We start from the raw sequence: 24,463 nt of genomic DNA, 5'->3' as shown, positions 1-24,463 counted from the left end.
CATTTATTACAGTAAATTGAGTCAAGTGAGTTGAAAGATAAATTTGGCAACAAAAGGTAAACAAACAAACCAACCAAAAAGAGAGTATACAAATGTAATACAGCATCATCCTTCTGCCACAGAATAACGATTACGGTGTCGTTTCTCTGCTGTGTTGTGCCGCCATCATGGCTCGTTTCAGCTGCTCATATGTGACAAACATCACCACATTCCAGGAGCCCAGGCGTAAGAAAGATGGCATGAACCTTAAGAGTAAGAAAATAGAGATTATATAATATTGCAATCCATTCAAATTGATCATTCAAATAGCCTACTTGTTTTGTTTATACATGTATACATTTCTGATGTATGACCTCAGTTGCTTCAATAAAGTGCATCAGATCATTGCTTATACCCCTTATAAAAGGCAAGTGGTCCCTCTTTGGTCACCATGGCAACCGCACAATTGAGGACACTGCTGTACTGGCCGAGGGCAGAGTTCATATATCTTGTCTTGACCACATCAACCGGAGAGGCAATCACTGTTGTGCATAAGCCTGCACCAAAGGCTGATATGAAGTGGCAGGGCAGAGTATCTGTAGAGTGTAGAGGAAAGTTATTGAGTGTCTTGAGCTTCACTAGTCCAAGGAGATGGTCATGGTCCCTGCACTGCATACAGACATAATCTTACAGTATAGCCTACTGAAGCTATTGTTTCACCTGTCATGAGAGCCGACTTCAGAAGCGCATCCTTAATGAAGTCATATGTCACCAGTTCACTGCAGTTAACAATTGCATTGCGCGCAATGTTCGGAGCAGTACCTGCAAGGCAGAGGCATATTAGGGCATAAGCAGAACAAGTCTAATTGATAAGACTTGCTCGTAGAGCTGCATGCTAATCTCAAGCCGGAGCTACCTTTCCACAGGCCAGCCAGGCCTTCTTCCTTAGCAATGGTCTTGTAAGCATCGATGGTGCTGCAGTAGCATCTGACAGGCCCAGCAGACCTAGCCTGGGCCTGGAAGCGGACTTTCACCACGTCTGTCGGTTGAGCAAAAGCAACCGCCATGGCCCCAGTGGTGCCTCCCGCCAGCAGCCGACTGCCGATCCCGACATCTGAACCAGAGGGGAGGGAGATGTTAAACCTGATCGGTGCGGGTCGGGACACCCTCACCTGGATAAACAATGAAATACTGTAGTAGTTTGTAGCAGTGTTGTAGTCGAGTTGGACTCGAGTCCGAGTCCTGGACTCATTTTCAGGAGTCGTGACTCGACTTGAACTTGAGTACTGATGACTCGGACTTGGAATTGGACTCGAGCACTCATGCATTCGGACTTGAAAGTTGGAGTTTTTGTAACAGACCATAATAATTTGGCATAAGATATTGATAGCTATATTAATACCGTGACATTCAAGTAAGTGCAAGGGCAGGCACATGTGTTCATCTACATATGGATTCACGCTCATGTTCTTTAACTCCGGACTCGGACTTGGATTCGGACTCAGGTAAATTGGACTTGGTCTCAGACTCGAACACTGAGGACTCGAGATATAGTGACTTGACTACAACACTGGTTTGACTACAACACTGGTGGTTACACTCACGGTCGGAGCCTTTAGTGTAGAACTGTTTCACAGAGTCGTAGAGACCAATGCGGACAGAGGCAAATGTCATCTGCCTCTGGAGTCCTGCCACCAGGCCATTGTACAGGCTCCTGGCCCCCTCTGTACGCACCATGGTGCTGATGGTGCCAAACACTCCCCGATACTTCACGACAGCACCGCGCCCTGCAGCTGCACAGCCACGGCGGCTGGCCTCCCCCTGGATCTGTGCAGGAGAAAAAGAAAAGAGCGCTATGGGAAGACCTGAGTTGAATTGAATTGAATTGAATATAAAATGGAAAGTGGAAAATTGTCTTCGGCTCACCATACACAAAAAATCAACAACACAGGAAGCCAGGCAATTAGTAAGACAAAAAATATAAACTGACATAGACAGGGTATAAGATTACACATTAACAACAGTTCATGTCTGTGGTTTAGTCTTGTTGGTCACTTTGTAGAGTTGAGGATACTAATGGCGCTTGGGATTAATGTCTTCTTGAATTAATGTTTAGTTGCCAGGGGGACCCTATAGCGCCTCCCAGAGCTCAAAGGCTCAAACTAGCTAAATAAAGGATGGGAGCTGTCTGCCAAGATACTGAAGAGTAGAGTCAGGGCTTTTGGGGTTTACCCAATACTTTGCTTGCCATTGACGCAATCCGAGAAATTTTATTCCTAAATCTACAGTTTAGGTGACCAAACCAAGCAGGAAAATGAAAAGTTAAAACAATTAAAGGTCCCAATTCGTGCAGCTGTAACCTCTTAAAAACGTGTGTCTCTGGTCCATAAAACATGATTCTGGATTAATTTGTCGAAAATATAGCAACCCCGTTTGTTGTGACGGAGTTCTCACTTCCTCATCTCGTCGCTTCCCAAGAACGGTCTGTTTCTATAATATTGTAGTGAATCAGTGTTACACATACAGTGGTGAGCAATGGTAGTGTCTCGAATACAGATAGGAACTGATGTGTGGGAGTGTTACTGGGGAACACTATGCTTGTGGGAGACTTCCGGGGGAGACTGAGCATGCGCGGGCAGTCTCCGGATACCGCCTAGAGAGAAGCTGCTAGCTATGAGTGTGACAACCGCCGAGAGTTGTAAATATGACTAACTGTGAATAAAGAACCCTGTACCAGCAAGAAGCCTCTGCCTCATCAATGCCAGGAACACTACAATATATTCAGAACTAACAGTTCCCATTGGCCGCTGAGGGAGAGCCCGCCCCAGGCTCCCAGCGGCCAATCAGATTAGCGTCTGTGGACCAGCACGCTAGGTTGCGAGTTATCGTTAACTTAACGGTTCTACGCTAAAGAGGACATCTCAAAATGCCTAGACTTACCGAATGCACCTCTGCAGTTGCTGGATCAATGTACAGTTGGCGTCGCTCCAGCTAGAAGTGTTAATTTTGTGGCTATAGACAAAATGGTGCAGGTAGCTTGTGTGAGAGAGACCCGCGCAGTATGCGTGAGGAAGCTCGTGACGTCCCAATTCCCCTCTGGGCAAACGAAGCGTTTGGGGGTGTGGCTTGGAGGAGACTGCAGGGGGAAGCTGGATAGGGACAAATCCAACTGTGGCAGTTCTGAGCTTGTGACCACTCATTACAGGGAGGGCTGACAGCAGTATGCATTTACAAGTAAAAACAGCTTTTGCACAGAATGGGACCTTTAAATGAAAGTGTAGCTTCTTCAAGATTACAGGCAGGCAAGTAAAGAAAAATATATACATAAAATGTTTAAAAGATACCCTCTGGATTTATACAACCAACTATATTCTATGTATGCTTTCATAAAGAGTTAGATTTGTTGATGGAAAATACCCTGTTTGGAATGTTCTTAACTCACAATAACAATATAGTTCTATTTCAAGTCAAGTCAAGTCAAATTTTATTTATATAGCACCTTTCATACACAAGGCAATTCAAGGTGCTTTACAAAAAATAATCGAAAAAACAAGCAGCAAAGCAATGCACATATAAAAAAACACATAAAAAACACAGCCGACAGTTTTAGTTAAAATATATACTCAAATTAACAAACATGAAACATTATTTCTGTTTTAAATAAGTTACAAGGCACTCTTCAGTATTATTATTACATGTACAGTCCATTTGTTGGAAATGTACAGGAATCTTTTTTTTAAATTACAGGCCGAGAGAGGCAGTAGTTTAGTAGCAGTTAAAAGCAAGAGTAAACATAAAGGTCTTTAGCTTGGATTTAAAAATAGGCAGAGTAGGGGCAGATCTAATGTGTTCAGGGAGTTTGTTCCAGTTATGAGAGGCATAGTGGGAGAACGCGGCTTCACCATGTTTTGATTTGGTCCTCGGGACAATTAGTAGACCAGTGCCTGAAGATCTCAGGGATCTGGATGGTTCATAGTGTAGAAGCATTTCAGAGATGTAGTGTGGGCCTGACCCATTGAGAGATTTGTAAACTATTAGCAGAATTTTAAAGTCTATTCTAAGATTTACTGGCAGCCAATGCAGGGATTTGAGAACTGGTGTAATGTGTTCAGCTTTCTTGGTTCTTGTTAGAACTCTAGCAGCCGCATTCTGAATGAGCTGTAGTTGTTTAATAGCTTTTTTGGGAAGACCATTGAAAAGACTGTTGCAGTAGTCTAGCCTGCTAGAAATGAAAGCATGAATTAGTTTTTCAAGATCTTGTTTGGACATATAGCCTCTAATCCTTGCTATATTTTTTAGATGATAGAAGGCAGATTTTCTTATAAGCTTGATGTGGGAGTTGAAATTTAGATCAGAGTCAATAATAATGCCAAGATTTTTTACCTGGTCCTTTGGCTTCAAAGATAGGGATTCGAGGTGAGCAGTAACTTTGAGCCTATCTTCTTTTTTGACCTTCGCTGGAACAGCCAGGTGGATGCCATAACATCAAATGCAAATAGGAAATTGTTCTTCTTGAAGCGCCTCAGGCGTTTTTCTGTCTCCACTGATGACCTTCTAACCATATACCTTGGATATGTACGACCTTTACTGGAGTATGCTGCCCCCATCTGGAATGCTGGCATCACACAAGCTCTTTCATCCCAATTGGAGCGGGTACAGAAGAGGGCCTGTCGCATCATCCTCGGCCCCAACTATGACCACTACTCAACCGCCCTGTTAAAGCTAGGGCTCACTGACCTGGCTTCCCGACGTGAGCAGATCTGTCTGTCATTTGCCCAAAACCTCCAAACCTCCCAATTCGCCAACTGGCTACCCCCAACACGTCTGCAGATCTCTGGCCGTATAACCCGGAACTGTCATAAACTGAACAATCCCCTCACAAAAACACGCCGCCATCAGAACTCTCCCATACCATATCTGACTAGACTCCTGAACCAACATATTATCCCATAACATGTCCTGTTGATTTAGTTTGCTCTTGTCAATGCTTGAAGTCCCATTTTAGTTATGTGCTGTTTTGAATTTTTAACTTGTGTCGATGTCTGCTTTTTAACCTGTAAATTGGTAATTAATTCAGCCTACGGACTGCTATATGCCAATAAAGTACTACTACTACTTTTTTGCCGAAGACAATTATCTCTGTTTTGTCTTTATTAAGTTGGAGAAAATTCTGGCACATCCAATCATTAATTTGCGCAAGGCACTGACACAGTGTCTCTATGGGGGCATAGTCATCCGATGAGAGGGCTATGTAGAGTTGGGTGTCATCTGCATAGCTATGATAAGCTATTTTGTTTTTTTGCATAATTAGGCCCAGAGAGAGCATATAAAGGTTAAACAGGACAGGACCTAAAATTGATCCTTGGGGTACCCCACATGTCATTTTGGTTTGGTCAGATGTGTAGTTGCCAATGGAGACAAAGTAGTTCCTGTCTTGCAGATAAGATCTGAACCACTCTAGGACCGTGCCGGAAAGCCCGACCCAGTTTTCCAGTCTGTCCAATAGAATTTCGTGGTCAACCGTATCAAAGGCAGCGCTGAGGTCTAGTAACATTAAGATTGAGATTTTACCTGAATCAGTGTTCATTCGGATGTCATTTATAACTCTGATAAGCGCAGTTTCGGTGCTATGATGGGGTCGGAAGCCTGATTGGAAGGGATCTAGGAGATCATTGGAGGATAGAAAGGTATTGAGTTGTTGGTAGACAGTTTTTTCGAGTATTTTGCTAATAAAGGGAAGATTTGATATTGGTCTGTAATTGCTGATTATAGAGGGGTTGAGGCTACGCTTCTTTAGCAAGGGCTTAACAACTGCAGTTTTTAGAGATTTTGGAAAAATGCCTGTAAGAAGAGAGGTATTAATTATCTTCAGTATGTCGGTCGCCAGGCAACTGTAGACATTTTTTAGAAAGCTTGTTGGCAGGGTGTCTAGGCAACACGATGAGGATTTAAGGCCTCGTATCGTTTCTTCTAGTTTCTTGTGGTCAATGACATTGAACTGAGTCATGTTAATTAAGCACCTATTCTGTGGGTGCGGCGGAGCCACATTTGTTCTTGATGTGGAAATAGTTAGTCTGATATTTATAATTTTATCCCTAAAGAAGGTCGCAAATTCATTGCATTTGACATTGGATAGAAGATCAGGGGCAATTTGTGGGGGGGGGTTTGTCAGCCTGTCAACAGTGGCAAAAAGAGTGCGAGCATCATTGGTGTTTTTGCTGATAATGTCGGAGAAGAAGAATTTTCTGGAATTTTTTAGTTCCTGGTTGTAGGAGTGAAGACTATTTTTATAGATGTCATAATCGATGTGAAGTTTAGTTTTCCGCCATTTGCGCTCGGCTTTCCTACAATCTCTTTTTTTGTTATTTACAGAGGGAGCGTTTCTCCATGGTGCTTTTTTCTTACCGGAGATTAGTTTAGATCTAATGGGAGCTACAGCATCAATAGCCTTTAGGGTTTTAGAATTGAAGTTATCTAGGAGATCATTGACAGAGGCTGAGGAGAGGGAAGGGGCCAGCGAGAAAGCCTCCATGAACCGTGTGCTAGTGCTCTCGTTGATGTGACGCTTTTTGATGGTTTTTGACCGAGTAAGAGCGATAGGGGTGACCTTGAGTTCAAGAAAGATACAGAGATGGTCGGACAGAGCAACATCACTAGCTGAAAGAAACGATGAATCAAAGCCCTTGGTGATAAATAAGTCTAGGGTATGGCCTCGATTGTGAGTGGGCCCAGAGACATGTTGTAACAGGTCAAAAGTGTCAAGGAGGTTATTCAATTCTTTGGCATTATTATCATTGGGGTTGTCAATATGAATATTAAAATCTCCTGCAATAGTTAAACAGTCGTGTTCTATGGAGATTATAGAAAGGAGTTCTGAAAATTCATCAAAAAAACTACTAGAGTACTTAGGTGGTCTGTATATAATCAGTAGTAAAATAGAGGGAGAGCACTTCAGAACAGCGGCCAGATATTCAAACGATGAAAAGTCACCAAACGATACCTGCTTACATTGAAAAACATCAGAGAAAATAATAGCTATTCATTTAATTGTTTATACACATTCACATAAATATTTGACTTCCTTGAAAATAATATATGTGTGGTGGCCTGGGAGAACCCTTCAGATGTCGCTGCTACACATTGTTGGCAATGAGCCAAAGAAGGTCGGAAAAGAGTTCTGCAGGTATTTTGAGATTTTGAGTGTTTTGTTTACTTTCATCGTAGTACATTATGGTGAATAATTATTTTCATAAAACAAAAGGGAAAGTATTTATTTTTATGGTTTTGGTGAAGTGCCACTGTTAATAGAATGTCGTGGAATGTTTAAAGCATTTTTCTTTTACTTTTAGATGCATAAGAGATTAAAATACTCATAACTTTTGATCTGAGAGATAGTCATTCCAAAAGTTATATAGGGGAAAGTTTCTAATTTGTGGAAATATCAAAAAAATAATATCTCGAATTCCCACCATGTGAAGGGTTTTTGCAGGCCACCATACGTGAAACTCCTTGACAAATACTGTCAGCTCTGATAATCAAAGTAAAAAAAATCTTCCATTACAATAAATCCCTATGTGAACAAAGCAAGACGCAGGACAGCAGTGTTTCAGCAGGGGCCCAGGGGCGTCACAACAATAGGTTTCAGTAGACAAATAGCAAGCTTATTCGGATTTGATTGAAATTTGCCATTATACTGAATCTAAGAAAGAGCTAATGCAGCCTCATGAGTAAACAACACATTTTACTACAGGTAATATGATAAATACAATTACCGGGGGATAATGGGAAGAATCACATTTTGCTTGTGTAGATAAACCAACACACAAAATGTCTAAAGCCCTTACCTGCAGTCGCACTTTGGCTGTGTCCAAGGGGAAGGTGAGCAGGTCAGCGATGCAGGCTGCGGTCCCAGCACCTACAAACTTCACAGCTGCTGTTGGGGGAACATCTGCAGGTCCAAATCCAACCATTTTTAAGATTTTTTGGAATATGAGGTTTGAAGAGTGGTGGACACAGGGCAAGGAAATCTGAAAATAGAACCACAACATGTTATGTTACAAAACTGATTTGATGAAAATACTTGTGATGGCATAATGATATTCCATCTGATCAAAATTTGTCCAAACCTACAAAGTGGAGATGAGATAATCATCACATTCAACCACAACCAAACCCTTTGTATGGATCTTTTTTCATGATCCTATAGGCCTCTCTTTTATTTAAATGATGACATTAATGAAGCCTCCAGTGTGGTGTGTTCAGCAGCTCATTGCACCACCAGACTAACCAGAAGTGACATACAGTACTAAAGTAGAACTTTTAGTGACACTGAATGAAAATAAACTATAGCCTAATAGTACAAATAATAATAATAATAATACTAGAAACTGTTATTAATTCTTACCGTTAATGGAGCAATTTAGGACAGAAACATTAGAGATCAGGATTATCTAAAGGTGTCCCTCTGGCTGAATTTAAATAGGTTTCCTTGTTCTTCCATAGAAAAATGGTCAAAATTGATATGCCTTAAAAACATACTCCAAATTCTGAAAAAGAAAGAACAAGATCAAATGAGGCAAGGCAGTGGAACAAAAGTAACAGCAACAAAACCAACATCCAAGAACAATTTTAAAAGCAAATGCAGGCGTGTGGGTGTACCGTCAATTAAATCGTAGGAGTAATTCAGTTGGGTAAAAAAAAATCCTCTCCAAGTGACGCTACCCTGTTTAAATAAGTAAATTAATTTGTGGAGGAACCTGAACTGATGACTGGGCAGGATACAATGTTGTGGGGAAGAAATAGAGGCTGCTTCTTATACTGCTAGTGCTATCACAGTGTTGTTATGTAATGGTGTGGCAGCTGTGGGCTGGTGGGGCCCCACACTGCATGAAGGTGCCTGCAAGTCACACTAGGATACTATTGTAAACATATAGAAACATGCTATGGTTCTATTTGTCAACAGTAACAATTTCATAGCATATTAGCCTTCTGCAATTCTGTCTTATGTTGACTTCATAATCAATCCTCCCTGCTTTGTGGGATGAAAAAACAACACCCAACCATGGTGTGCAGCATAACTCTTCTATTCATAGTCCTTTGAAGTGAACAGAAGATAAAGTCTAAACTCTGACAGTGTTCAGGCCTCTGTGTCTGGCCTTAGAACTACAATGGTGTGTCAGCACAGACTTAAAAATACTGTGTTGGGATTGATTAGACTGCTAAGTGAGAAGCCATATCAAAGGGGCTAAAATAATATGGTGACAATAAATAATGTGGTGAAAATAAACTTTTGCAACAGAAAATTTGATTTTTCTCACTTCCTAAAACTCATTTGGTGAATTCAGTTATCTGTTTAAGTCTGCACTTTGTGTGTTTAGTACATTGCTGAGTCATGATGAAAAACCCAGAGCATAGGGTACATCCCCCTCAAAATGACATCCATATGTTCAGACCCAGAGTCTCACTGCTTTTTCCTTTACAGTTTTGTTGTCCTCAGCCTGTAGTTCCTGCCCTGGTTTATGTGCTTATTGAGTTGGTATTAGCAATAGCAAAATATGGTGATGTTAACTGTTCTCTGTATTGCAAAGCACTATATTGGGAAAGTATTGTGAATTGTGAGTTCTCTGTGTACAGTTGTTTAAAACACAATATCAACCTCTCAATCCTTATTCTTATCCTGAAGCAAAGTAAATTCTGAAACAGTAGGCCAGTGGTGTATTATTGGGGATGTTATTATCATGTTGTTATACATGGACCCTTCAAGTGAACCATATTGGATAGTTGGATATTGGATATAGTTCACCATTTGATTTATTTTTATTAGATTTATTTTTTTTATTTATTGTCGCAAATTTGACAACAAATTTTGGACATATTCTGAATCCAGCCACAAACTTGTTTTACCTGTGTGACATTAAGGAGCGTCTCACTGAACCTAAATATGAAACAGCAGGATCTGAAACAAGTGATTTGGAATATGCATGACCCAATGAAAGCCTTCCAAACAAAATTGTGCTAATTGAAAAGCCAAATGCCAGAGGAAAACCGTGCTCTGTTCCCACCTTGTCAGTCAGGGGCACTTGCTCACCACACAGACTTTAGCAGACCTGGAGGTTCAGAAGTGCACAATCTCAAAGGTTCTGAAAAAACAAGGAAAATCTGGAGGGCAAATGCAGCTATTTATACCTTCAAAGCCCTCCATAGCCTGGCCCCCCCTTATCTGACTGACCTCCTTCTCCCCCATTGCCCTAACCGAACCCTCTGATCCTCATCCACTGTTCCTCTCACCGTTCCACCATCCAAACTGAAAAGCTTTGGAGATCGAGCATTCTCAAGAGCTGCACCCCATCTCTGGAATTCCCTCCCCCAGCCTATCAGAGACTCACCTTCACTCCCCACTTTTAAATCCCGACTCAAAACCTACCTGTTCTCCCAAGCTTACAACCCCCCCTACCCTTAACCACCTCTTCCTACCTCGCCTCCTCCCCTTTGTCCCCTTCCCTCTCTTCTGTCTGGCCCTTGTCCCTCCCACACTCTCCCTCCCTCCCATCTGTTTCCATATATCCCTGATCTATGTCTTAATTGTTACTTGTATCTGTTTCCTGTTGTGATCTTGTTTTCTATGTAATCATACTGTGTCAGCGTCTTTGGGTCATTGAAAAGCACTTTATAAATAAAATGAATTATTATTAGTATTACTATTATATGAAAATTAGGGATTTAACATGACAATTTGACAATGCATCTTTGGACAAACTTTCCAAACATGATTTAGTTCACATTGAAGCATGTAGCTACTGTAGGTAAGCTGAGGGATCAGGGATGCAACATGTTCAAACTATTTTGAGTATTCTCCAAAGCTTTTCATGTGACACTCAGACGTCAGTCTTAAATAGAGCTGCCAAGCAGTGTTTCCACTGCGCCTGTGAGAATGTGACATAATATGAGTGACAGGAGCTGCATGGGAATGTTCAAAGAGAAGCTTTTGATTTTCATAAGGACACATGACCTGTCATGACACTGTGGAAGTTATGACTTACTGTATGTGTATTCATATTTCTTTCAACAAATTAATTGACTGACCATTTCATTCAGGACAGTAGACTTCAAATGTGTATTTAGTTGAGCACAAATTAATCTTCAGGTAAAATGATTTGATTGGCCATATGTCTGTCTATATGACCCATATAACTAACATACACAGTCTGCCTCACAGGCGTCAGTCACTGGCTGGTATGTGTGATGTACAAGTTGTTCTTTCTGATGCGTTAAAACAAGAATACTGAATGTCCCACTTAACTCCCAGCATGCCCCACTTTCTGAAAAGAGCACTATTTTAGAAAGTAATCTTATTTAGCCTACTGCTCCACTAACACACTTGAGTGGCCCCAATAATAATAATTATAATAATAATAATAATTATTATAATTATTAATATTGTTGTTGTTGTTGTTGTTGTTGTTGTTGTTGTTGTTGTTGTTGTTGTTGTTGTATTTTATCACAGTGTTCAAACCCTAATTCAATGTTCACTAATAAGAAACAATTAGTCATGGTAAATTGCTTTTGACTTCATCAATAGACGAATTAGAAAGATTACCATTTTATTCCCATTTACACTTACATTATGATTGCATACAACATACTCACTTGACTTATTGACCAGCAATAAACCATACTTTCATATTGATGAATAAACAGCTATGTAAACATACAGATTAACATAAAACCCCAATCACACGCATCACAAATCTGTAAACATATACAATCCACATAATAGAGGCAACAATGTGCTGCACAAAAGTGGTCATAATTCAAGTTCTTTGTTGCTAGACAAACTCTGTCTGCTTAAACAGAAAACCTTCCCTAAATCACAAATCACATTATTCCTATAATCTTACAGTCCAGTTTTTGTAAATGTGAATGCCATTCTCTGCAACTTAAATCCACTTCCACAACCAAATGAGCATTTTCGATAGAGATCCTTAGAATTATAAAAGATTAAAAAAATTATCTTTATCCTTATAACATCATTCTGGTATTGTCACGAGGCCCACAAAGTCAGTTTTGCATTCACTATGAATAGAAGGGCTACAGCATTGCCTCTTTCTGAAGAGTTCAGGAAGAGTTCAGGAATCAATGCCAAATTGTCCAAGATCATTGGAGTAAAAATTTCAAGCGGTGCAGCCGTTTCTATACGTGACATGTGTGTGTCCATCCTTTTGTAGCATGAATGGGCGGGGATAGGGAAGAGGGGCCGTAGCTAAGAATAGGAAGGTGGTAGAAAGTTAGGATTGAAGGGGTGGTTAGGGGGAGTGGCTAAAAGGATGTGGGAGGGGGGCAAGGAAGGGGCGGGGCTAGGAAACAAGGGCGGTTTCTCAATAAGGGTTCTTGTGTGTTCTTGCGTTCTTGTGAAACGTCATCAGTCGCAGCCCAAGTACTGTTCCAATGCAAAGTTCACATTTTGCCAAGAACGCTTAAAATTCCCGGATGTGCTCTCGACATGCCCACTTTACCGAGGATGCTCTGGTTGGTGACTTTTGTCAACTTGGCAAGGCACGTATCCCAGCATTCATTTCGGCATAAGCGGAGGCAGAACGCAGCAGAGAAGACGCCATAAGCTCCGGGAAGTTTTTTTACAATTTAAAGTTTTATTTCATCACTAAATTCATTTCTGGTGACTTTTGATGCCTACAAGCAGGGTCGTAGGTTTCAATAAGTGCCACTTTATGAACATTTATGGCGAAAAATGGCAAAAACGCTCCAGAGCACAATAGACCCTTCTCACGGGGGCCATTTTTGTCGAAAAGGCAGGGTAAACACAGGTGCAAGCAAAACACTAATGAGGGTTTCCAACTTCCATGATTGGAATTTGGAAACCCTCATTAGTGTTTTGCTTGCACCTGTGTTTATTCTGCCTTTTCGACACAAAATGGCCCCCGTGAAAAGGGTCTATTGGCTGCATCTACATCAGCTGAGCTTTTTATTTGTGTAGTACTGCAGGCGGCCTCTGCGCTGGTATTGTGCAATACCCTCAAGAACGCATCGTCTCAAACTGCCAACAGCATTATGTGTGCTTGTGACCTAGCAAGTTCATTCTTCAAAGAACGACTAGCAAGAACGTTTTCCCCAAGAACACAAGAACAAGAACACATTCTTGTTATTGAGAAACGGCCATGGTGTATGTTTGTAGCACAATGTCCGTTTGTAGCATGAGGGGATAGACCAATCCGGAGTAGCCTATGCAGAGGGGGGCGGGGCAGAATAACCCAACCTGTGTGACCTCACTGACCTGCACCGCTTACTTCAACACCTGGGTGTGATTTTTATTCCTTTAACCCCACCTTCATGCTTCCATCTTGGTAATGTACCCACAGGCCCTGAAGCTCTTTTGGGCCTCCAATTCTGAGTCTCATTTTTAGATTGAATCTGGTGGCATGGTAACCACTCTACACTGTGGTGAAGCTTGGGCCATTGTGCCTGGATGGAAGAGGTCAGAACGGAGACTCCCAGGACTGCTGTGCTCGGGTCACACCTCGTTTAATCTGTTCGTACGACACAAACATAACAATGTTCCAAGAGCCGAGTCGCAGGAAAGAGGGCATGAACCTGTAACAGACAAAATGCAAGATTAGTGGGTGGATTTCATTCTGATATGTGTAGAGAGCACATTAGTGTACCACTGATGATTGTGTGCTTACCCCTTATAGAAGGCAGTGGGCCCTTCATTGGTCAGCATGGTGACAACACAGTGTATAGCTCCACGGTACTGGCCTGCAGCTGAGTTCATGAAGCGGGTTTTGACCACATCCACAGGGGAAGCTACTACTGTGGTACAGAAACCTGCACTGAAGGCAGCCGTGAAGTGGCATGGCAAGTTATCTGCAGGTGGTTAGAGACATGACATCTGTCAGCAACAGCTTGTATATTAGTATTTCATATTGTAGATATTGAAATCCACTGTATAACATGCTCATTAGAATGACATTGCAAGTTTGTCTCACCTGTCATTAGGTCATACTTCAGAATGAGCTCTTTGATGATGTCATAGGTGACTAGCTCTGCACAGTTTACAATGGCATTGCGGGTGATATTGGGCATACAACCTACAACAGAAGCAGATGATGTTACTTCCAAACCAGTGGCCTGTGTTTTTTTAAGACAATCACTAAATGCTTATCTTGTTTAAATGTTTAGTCAAGTTTTACTCATTTTTAGTTTAGATACTCAAGTTTTAAGTGATGATGACACACACCTCTCCATAGACCCCGCACTCCTTCTTCACGGGCAATGGTCCGGTAGGCATCCATTGTGCTGTTGTATCTCCTCCCACCGTCAGCCACACGCACCTGGGCTTGGAAACGCACCTTGACCACATCTGTAGGTTGTGCAAAAGCCACAGCCATGGCTCCTGTGGTGCAGCCTGCCATGAGCCGAGTGATAATCCCTGCATCTGGAGAGCATGTACTGTATGAGTCATGATGAAGGAGCAACACATGCCAGTGACACAAACCATAGGTATACAGGTACTGTATATACAGTAGGCTAACACAGTATTATGCTATAAAACTCACTCTCAGAGCCTCGAGTGTAAAACTGCTTCATGGAGTCATAGAGACCAATGCGGACAGAGGCAAAGCTCATCTGCCTCTGGAGTCCTGCCACCAGGCCATTGTACAGGCTCCTGGCCCCCTCTGTACGCACCATGGTGCTGATGGTGCCAAACACTCCCCGATACTTCACTACTTTGGCCCCTTGCACTGCTTCAGACTCTCCTTGGATCTGTGCAACAGAACCATACATTCATTACAGGACGCTCAGCAGCAGGTTAGAAGAAGAATGTTCACCAGGACTTTTTTTTTAAAACCTATGTTTCACAGTTAAAATGTCCCACGCCTCTCAGTCCATTGTGTTGCTAACCTGTAGTCTGACTTTGGCTGTATCCAAAGGAAAGGTGACAAGATCGGCAATGCAACCTGCGGTGCCTGCACCGAAGAACTTGGTTGCAGCAGTGGGCGTCATGTCCGTGGGTTTTATGCCAACCATTGTTATGTCTGTGTTGGTATTATGCAGAATTCAGCTCTTAATGGTGCATCAACTAGAGGACCTTCAGTCTTTGCCTGGGAACCAGGTGTACTAAATCTGAAAATACAAAAGAAAATCTTTACTCAACTCATCCAGACAGGCAGGACGAAGAAAATTCAATGTTCACATTTGATAGTAACATAAAGTAATATTTTGGTTTGCTGTAATTACAATATCTTCAAATTTACTCAAATAAAAGGTAAAATATTTGAAGTGCTCGTGCTGTGCATTGTGCATACCTGTGAGTGAAAGTGGTAATCTGACTTTGGAAGTTGTTCTGTGGAAATGCTTTGGGACATAAACTCTGCTTGAACCAAGCAAGCCAGCATACAACTTGTACCTGAAAAAAATGAAGAATAATTCTATTGTAATTATGTTGAGGTTCATATGGTTCATCAATTGATGTATTGATATACTCTGATGCCTGCCACTATTCACCACAAGGAAGAAACACTAGTGTAAAAAACACATTGGCTGTATTTCCCTCTTATTAAAATAAGTTACATGAGTGGACTTTGAATCTGAAAATCCTATAAAAGGTGCACAAAAAAACAATCAATAAATAATCCTGACATAATGTAAGATAATGTTTACCTTATTAGTTCCCAATGAAATTATAATCCAGCACAATGGTAAATGTCCATTAATATTCCTTTGGCCAGTTAGTCCCTTTAGTGTCCGCAGCTCTTGCTGTGTGTTTACTGTTGCAATGCTAAAGAAGCTCGTCAATTTATAGGGACCTCGTGCACGTGGCTGTGAGGCAGCTTGACAAGTTGACAACAACAAGTTGAAGTTGTGCACATAGAGTACTCACTTGCTGTGTTTATCTCGTGTGTGTTGTGTGTGTGTGTGTGTGTGTGTGTGTGTGTGTGTGTGTGTGTGTGTGTGTGTGTGTGTGTGTGTGTGTGTGTGTGTGTGTGTGTGTGTGTGTGTGTGTGTACCGTCACAGGCGACACAGGCCGACACTTGAGCAGTTGTTGATATGCACTTGATATGCACTTACCAGTCAGTGGCCTGATCATGGAAACAGTGGAATGATGTTTACAGCTTTCAAAACAGTCTTATTTATTAGCTTGATTTAGAATCTATTAATTATGTCTGCAAGTAGTTGACAATAATATGATCAATCTCTTATTTTACATCGAGTTGTTGGAGCTTGGAATTTTTGGCTGACATTTCTGATACGCCAAGTCAAAAAGGAAAATGATATATTTTAGAATATTAGCAATATGCAAAATGTATGGCTCATACAATTTTATGATCTTCCATTTGTACCTCAACAAATGAGGAGTTCTCCAGCATTTCCCAAGTTCTCATTGAATGATAGCAAGTCCTGCACATGACCACATGATTACCACATGCACTTCCAATCACCCGCCCACCTCCATCCTCATGCCCATAAAGGCCAGCCTCATCTTCCTATTGGTTGATGTATATGGCCAATCAGACAGAGAGGCCTGTCTGAATGCCAGGGGTGTTTTCTCTGGGGTACTGGACTGACAGACATGGTGCTATGGTGTTGGATATTTTGCATTGTAGCCTTTCTTACTGCTAGTGTCTCACAACATGAGTGGAAAAGACTTGCCTCAGGAGCTTCAGGAGCCTCATCCTCCCCCTGCGTGTAATCAAGTTACCAAACATTCCAGGCAAGGCAGCCTCTCAACTAGTCCATATGCTGAACAAGGGTGGGTGGATGGACAGCGGATCTGTATGCAATCATTCAATGCATCAGCATCTGGTTGAGGAAACTTACAACACCAAGAGAAGGGACAGGATGGAGAATTGGGACTGGTGGAGTAGAGTGGGGAGAGCTTGTGGTAGGCAGAGGGCTTGTGGAGTCCTGAGTGTGCATGCTTCTTTACATGGGACTTTCCATGGGGGATCTGGGTCAAGCTTACAGTACGTCTAGTCACACGGTTGACTGTGCAAAACACTCTCCTCTAAACATCTAAAGTTTCACCTGCAGTTGTATGTCAGGATCTTCTGGTCTCTAAACTGCACTCCCAATTCTTTGATTCAGTTCCTCAAATGCACCTCCAATCCATTTTCCAGCTTGGCAACATACAGTAGACCTGCTGCCTTCATGTGTGTCACTGTGACGATAATAATTGAACACATTCATAGCTTTCATAACATACAGTAGACCTGCTGCCTTCATGTGTGTCACTGTGACGATAATAATCGAACACATTCATAGCTTTCATAACATACAGTAGACCTGCTGCCTTCATGTGTGTCACTGACGATAATAATCTAACACATTCAGAGCTTTCATATTGATTATTTCCCTCCACTTTCCCTTGTAGGCTACTAATCCAGCAAATAAGGAGCAGAGATCATTTGCTATGATGCTAGAATAGATCTATGATGCTAGAATATATTGTTGTTAGGGAGCCACAAATGTGCTGCTAATGGCCTTGACAGGTGTTTAAAATGGTTTATTATGGATCTGCAATTGCATAGCCTTCACACTGGGTTATACTGTGTCAACAATGCATTTCCTTAAGTGTTTTGATGACTTGTCTTAAATGCATCTTAGCTGCATTAAAAACCTGGATTTCTATGTTTTAACTCCGTCTGAATAACGTCTGAATGCCTACCCCAGGTGTAAAGCAGTTTTTTGTGAATTGAATGGCAGAGGCAGGAAAGGCTCAATCACGCCATGTTACTGGAGAGAGAGGGAGCCACTTCCACCTGTTGCTTTTTTCACCGCACCCCCGAGCTAAAAACAGTTTCAGACGAACACTGTGTGAGTGACCTTTGAGAGCACATTACCACCCCTGGTAAACAACTTGCTGCTCTGACTGCATCCAGCTGGTGCGACCTCTCCCCTAGTCTACCTCTCCCCCAACCCCTGGAAATGAAACTGAATCTAGGTACGGCGAGCTCCGGCGCTCTCCTGCACTTTGAGTACCACGAACCCCGACTCAGTGCTGTGAAACAGATAATCCCCATCACATTATAAATAAAATCAGCCAGTGCGTCACTCGAGGTTAGTAGAACACACATGTGCCATCAAGTCACATCATGTGCCATCAAGTCATATCATGTGCCATCAAGTCATATCATGTGCCATCAAGTCATATCATGTGCCATCAAGTCATATCATGTGCCATCAAGTCACAATGGCACACCTCGTCTGCTCCCTTACTCCCTTCATTGATAGGGCATATATGAACCCTTGTCTCATATTAATTTTGGTGTTTTAAACCACGTATTTTCTTAAGAAAAACAACTTTGATGTGAATTCAAATATCTGTGGGCTACAGACTAACATGGTAGGCCTAATATGCTATTTAATCCTGCAGTATGCTGTGCTTGCTAGATGCAGCTAGCTTTTTTTATGAACATCTCACCTCAGCCTCTGAATTTTGTTCCCAAACACTGAGCCAGCTTGGTTGTTGTGTTGCTGATGATGGTTCTATTCATCGTATTCCCATGATGTCACATGTACTACTGCATGGTCCCTACCAAAACGCTGCATGGCTGTGGCTGTCATGTGTCGTTTGATTATAATTTTGATTATAATAACCTGTTACTTTATTACAGCCACCTGTTATTTTCCTACCAAGAGGGCTGTTTGGTGATGTAACAGAATACTATGAAGACTGTCGCTGTCATTTGATCATAATCAGCTGTTAATTTATTAGTCACCTGTTATTTGCCTACCAAGATGGCCATGTGGTGATGTAACAGAAAACTATGAATAGCCAAAACATGCTGTGATTGCTGAATTAACACATTGTTGATTGAGTTCTCATGAGTGCTAACTCCCCCCTCTTCCCCCCCTCAAAATACAAAACAGCTGAACCTGACTCTACCTTTCACTGGGTTTTGGAATGGAGCATCTCCATTCAGTTTCCTCCCAGTATTACTTTGAACATCATCTTACCGAAAGAGCAGTATTTACTCTAGCAAACATGACTGTGGCAAACATGAACTCAATAAATAGTTCCATCATCATCATCATCATCATCATCATCTTCATCTTCATCATCATCATCATTTAAAGGGAGTAAGTGGGTTCTGTCTGTCTGTCTGTTTCTCTGTCTCTGTCTGCGATTTCTGTCCCACGTTTTTGGTCACATTGTGAGATTTGTGATGATTTTGGTCAGTAATGATGTCACTGATGGTGTCACAATGTCTATGACATCATCAGCGAATGTCTATGACATCTTCAGTGATGTATTCTTCTTCTGTGGTGTTTTATGGCAGTTGGCATCCTTTATGTTGCATTACCGCCTCCTTCTGGATTTATCCATCCACTGTTTCCTTACATTCTGTACAATCCTTCCTCTCCTCTTCCCGTCCCTACTTCTTCACGTCCCCTCCTCTTCTACTTTGACCTCTGCCTCATCTTTCTCATTTTACGCTTCAGCCTGTCTCTCGAGCACTCGATGTCATCAGTGATGGTCACATCACCTATGGTCACATCACCTATCCTGACATCATCAGTGATGCGAAATTGAGGCGCTGAGTGATGTCACTTCGAGCACTCCATGATGTGATCAGTAATGGTCACTCGAGCAATTGTGATCATCAGTGAGTGATGTCATCAGTGATGCAAAGCAATTATGCACTGCGCATGCCAGAGGCCACACAGCAGCAGCCGAGCTGTGTATGCGAGCCCAAGCAGTGGGCGAGCCTAGGGATCGAGTGCACATAGCGCGCAAGATTTCTAGGGATCGAGCGCGCGTAGACGCCATATCGCACAAAATTTCTAGTCTGTTAAAACTGCATTAAGCATAATTGGGTGCTTTGAGCCCAATACATTGGTATTTATAAAGAGCACTAATTACAACAGAAACAGAAAACAATGATATGAAGTCATCAGGAACAAATTGATTGACAAAGTCATGACAATTTGGAATGATATAATAAAGCACCATGAGATATGACAAAAAGTATACCTCTGGGGTACGTGGGTACCCCAGTCTGTGTTGATCAGATAAAGGGATATACTGTCATTTCTAATGTTGAAATTCCTTGTCGTATAAATAGGATGCACCTACATAGAAACCTGGCTTGGACATTGGAGGAAAGGGGCTTAGGTGAGAGTGGGTATAAAAGGGGGTTAGGTGAGAGTGGGTATATACTATGTCATCGGGGGTGTTATAGACACGTCCCATCATAAATATTTGATTGAATTAGGAACATCTGGAAAACACCCAGAAGGATCAGCAGTGGAGTTTGCTCTCTAAAAACCATGCCCTACATTCCCATCCATCACACCTCCACCTTCAATATACTGATGTTACACCTACCCTTCTTTTATACACACACCCTATAATTAATCAATTACACACTGACCATCAACCTATTTACATATTTTACAGCACAAGAATCTGCCTTAATGTATGTATCATTGAGTTGAAGGCACATTTCAACAGCGGCTAGTCCACAACACATTCACTGCAAAATGCCAGCTTTATTTAAAAAGCATTTCACCCCCTTAATGATGACAGAGATGAAAACACATCTTCTTTATCGTAATGTTTAAAGAACAATTTAATATGATCACATTGATCAGCGACCTTTATTTATTCTCCTCTGTGTGTCTTCACCTGTCACTGCGCCTCTCACATGTCTGTAGCCTACATCCAAATTAGCAAGTCTGCCAGTGTGGCCCGTCAGCTGTCATAACGTTCTCTTTATGTAAGTGCACTCAACTGCAGTTGTCTTCCCATGAACGAAAACGATCCACACTATGAGACTGAAGCCTACATAGCTTACCAGTGAACAACCATTCACATCATCTTAATCACATCGAGCGGCCTTCAAATCTGCACTAATAATAGCATCATTACAGTATAATACTGTAGTATGTGTGAATAAGTGAGAGAACGGGGGAGTGAGTATTGTCATCCGAAATGGGTGTAATGTCAAGTAGAGAACAACTTTATGCTATATGAGAACATGAAATATAACAGTATAGGCAATTATTTGATGCATCTTTTTCTTTAAGTTCCAAAGAACTTTCAAGGTACATCCACAGCAAAATATTTCTCAAGAGGTCATCAGAACTGGAATTAAGTCATATCAAGGCCACTTTGGCCTTTGATAAATACAAATGTATTGGACCATCGCAGTCAAAATGTAGGGCACCAAGGCCAAAACCTTTTCCTCAACAAAATGAATGTTCTAATAAAGAAATTAAATGTTGCAGTTTGCAGATTACTACTAGATGGTTCGATTAGACTTTCGCCCCTATACCCAGGTCGGATGACCGATTTGCACGTCAGGACCACTACGTTAAGATGGCTCAGACTGCAAAGTTAGTTAGATGTCCAGTAACACTTAGACACTATAACGTAAGTGTCCAGTAACACTTAGACACTATAACGTAAGTGTAACACAGTTAGTTAGATGTCCAGTAACACTTAGACACTATAACGTAAGTGTAACACAGTTAGTTAGATGTCCAGTAACACTTAGACACTATAACGTAAGTGGAACCCAGGTTATTCTCTCTATAGCTACAAATTACAGATGTCCCCTAAACGCCTCACAGGCATCGTCTGCCTATCAGTAGATACTACAATTTATCCAGGTTCCCTAAACGCCTCATATGCAGACTACTGCTACTGATAGTATTTTTGTTTATTTTCACATTTTAAATGAGGAAATCCACAACTTTATTTTAAGAGCACAATGGCCAGTTCAAAACAGGGCATACCAAACTGGCCTGCCTCCACAGCCCTCTGGCCTTTTGGCCTTGGTATAATTCCTGCCCTGGGTCATTTGGGCAGGGAGTACACTCTTAACTTATTAAATGGGAATTGAATTTAAAGTGTAGACTACTGCCACCCTGTGTTCAAACTGTGGAGTGGGATTTAGGGGGGTATTAGGGAATATTAAATTGTTCTTAAATGTGCTGTTGTCATCCAGTTTCCTTTCATCTGAGCAACGTCAACTGCAGCATATTCAATGGTGGGGAATTGTAACCTACATTGATTAGGCTACTGAAATGTCAAGTCTTTGTTGCTCCACAGCTATTTTCTCTATCTTTTCTCTGCTTTTCTCAGGCGTGTGTGTTATTCAAATAGATTCTATTAGCAGCACAACTAAATGCAGTGGTGCAATGGAGGGCTGAGAGTCTGCAGGCTAAAGAGGAATGCACCAAGTCATGTCACTGCTTCATTCTGGTTGAAAGAGTGGCATTTAGAGTGAGCACCTAGACATTTAGCTCGGTTGGTAGAGGAAAATGAACATGCCATGTACCTATGTTGTTAAATTAGGCCCCAGACACCAGCACCCTCTAGTGGTTCTCAAACATTTTAACATCAAGGACCCCATCAACTTTTTGGGGGTCCTTCTGTCACTTAAGGCCTGAAGCATGGCTGACCAATTTGGGGCCCGCGGGCCAAACTTGGCCCACACTCCGTTTGTTTTGGCCCTCCATGGTTTTGAAAGAAAGAAAAAACGTTGCCAATATTACCGTCTTTCAGAGGCTGTGGCGGGCTAATTTTTAAAGCTAGCTTGATGATACTTTTACCATATGAAACTAGAAGACCCATTTTAGATTTAGAATGTAAATTGTCTATAAAATAATAATAATTTAATGTAATTTCAGATCATATCAACATATTTTTGGCCCACGGCCATCCATCCAGATTACTTTTGGCCCTTCATTGCAAAGAATGTGAGCACCTCTGGCCTAAAGGGACACAAATGAGACCACTGACTCCCATTTGCTTAAGATTTTGTCCCAGGGTCACCATCTGATAAGATTTTAGCTTTTGTGATGACACTCCCACGCTCATGGCCCTGTCTTGCGGTAGCCTGGTGTTGGGGTCATTAGGCTGATTGGGTGCACCTGGGCCCGGTGCACTCATTGACTTAAGAAGACCTTTAGACCATGGTCTCTCTCGCTCCTCTTGTTCTGTTTAATGTAGTTTGTGTTGTGTGTCTTATTTATTTCCCCTTTAAGCCCATGGCACACCAATCAAACATTCTACAACAAACACAGATGTTTGTTTGGTGTGCCATGGCTGTCTCTGTCCTTGTTTGGAGATGTTTGGTCAGATTCAACATGTTCAATCCTTGTGTGTCTGTTTTAGCCCATGGCACATCAATCAAACATTCTACAGCAACTGCCAACATTTTTGTTGATAGTTGGTGGAGACTGTTTGATTGGTGTGCCATGAACTTTACTTTTAGTTATTAATAAATTGTTTTAACTTTGGTGTAAGACACCCCTCATGTGTTACTTCCTTGAGCCATGGGAGTCATACACCAAAGTAAGAGTTAAACAATCATTTGTTGACTAAAACTAGGGTGAAATAACAACATGAACGGAAATAGCATTATATTGTATATAACATTATACAAACTAACAGAACAAATGGAGAGAGACTGAATGGTCTGAAGGGCTTTTTAAGACCAATGAGTGCACCGGGCCCAGGTGCCCCAATGAGCCTAACGACCCCAACACCAGGCTCCTGCTAGACAGGAGGGGAGGTTCGTCATATTTTAGATGTTTTATTACAGGAAGTGTCTGAAAACTAAACTAAAAATAGCCATACATTCTGCCATTGTGTTGCTTATGGTTGGAATTCAAGTGAAAATAAATTATAGCCTACCCTTTTGCTAGGGACTCCCTGGAATGCCCTCAAGGACCCCTAGGGGTCCTTGGACCCCAGGACAGGAACCACTGCTCTACACAGCACCCATCAGTGCCACACTCACCTGTGACTTTTTCACAGCACCCACACTGCACTCGCACTTCTGAATAGCCCACAATATTTCAGCCCATAATATAATCTATACTCAACTTCAATCTGAACAACAGACTAATGGAACATCTGACTCTCAGCCTGCCCGCAGCCCCACAACAGACTTAAAATATGCAAAAAGAGATCAATTCTCCTATCATTATAATGTTATACGATTTAGATTATGGATGCCATCTTAGTTATGTGATTGATTTTTCATGGAAGTCCAGGGTGCTTTTCACAAAAGGAAATTGGTTGTTATTTAGGTTGCTTCATGAAGTTTTGTTTAGATCATGTAAGAAAATGTAGTAAATATGGTTTATTGGGGAGGGTGTGTGTCGTAGTAGAGATGGATTGTAAGTTTGTAGGCAGTTTTAGATGGCGGTAATATGCCAGCTTCAAAATGAAGAATGAAGAAGAGGCAGAAGCACATATGAGGCAGAAAGAAGGCAGCTGGTTCAAGAACTCTTTGGAACACACTAATGCACTATTTATAAAGTCAAATGCATTGAAACTGATGGATTTGATTGATTGGAAAACCGCACTAATTATGTTCAGCGAGGAACAATCTACTTCCTGGTAATATTCAAAAAATAGTAGTAATATAGAGTCCAGCGCGCTTCAGCCAGGTTTGGAATAAAGAGGGTCCTGGTGCTCAACAGTGGAGGACAATATGCATAAAATAATAT

General features: G+C 41.6%; 2 protein-coding genes across 2 annotated transcripts; both read right to left on the bottom strand.

Annotated features, from left to right (window-relative positions):
* Positions 1-130: 130 nt before the first annotated feature.
* On the bottom strand, positions 131-7,949 carry LOC310778658 (dicarboxylate carrier UCP2-like; the record flags this gene model as incomplete). Its single annotated transcript, XM_083639142.1, has 6 exons — positions 131-245; positions 395-575; positions 700-801; positions 896-1,093; positions 1,584-1,806; positions 7,824-7,949. 6 exons carry the CDS (start codon positions 7,947-7,949, stop codon positions 131-133), a joined length of 945 nt encoding a protein of 314 aa, XP_083495268.1.
* A 5,520-nt stretch (positions 7,950-13,469) lies between these two features.
* Positions 13,470-15,331, bottom strand: LOC310782740 (dicarboxylate carrier UCP2-like; the record flags this gene model as incomplete). The annotated part of the gene is made up of 7 exons (XM_083643469.1): positions 15,300-15,331; positions 14,896-15,117; positions 14,550-14,757; positions 14,231-14,428; positions 13,980-14,081; positions 13,677-13,857; positions 13,470-13,584 (listed from the first exon to the last, which is right to left on the bottom strand). The coding sequence occupies exons 2-7, from the start codon at positions 15,019-15,021 to the stop codon at positions 13,470-13,472; spliced, it is 930 nt and encodes a 309-aa protein (XP_083499595.1). The 5' UTR covers positions 15,022-15,117; positions 15,300-15,331.
* Between the last annotated feature and the right edge of the window lie 9,132 nt (positions 15,332-24,463).

The sequence above is a fragment of the Poromitra crassiceps genome (genome assembly GCF_964638095.1).
Source record: "Poromitra crassiceps genome assembly, chromosome: 1".
Taxonomy (NCBI): Eukaryota; Metazoa; Chordata; class Actinopteri; order Beryciformes; family Melamphaidae; genus Poromitra; species Poromitra crassiceps.
This window is presented reverse-complemented; position numbering and strand designations above follow the sequence as displayed.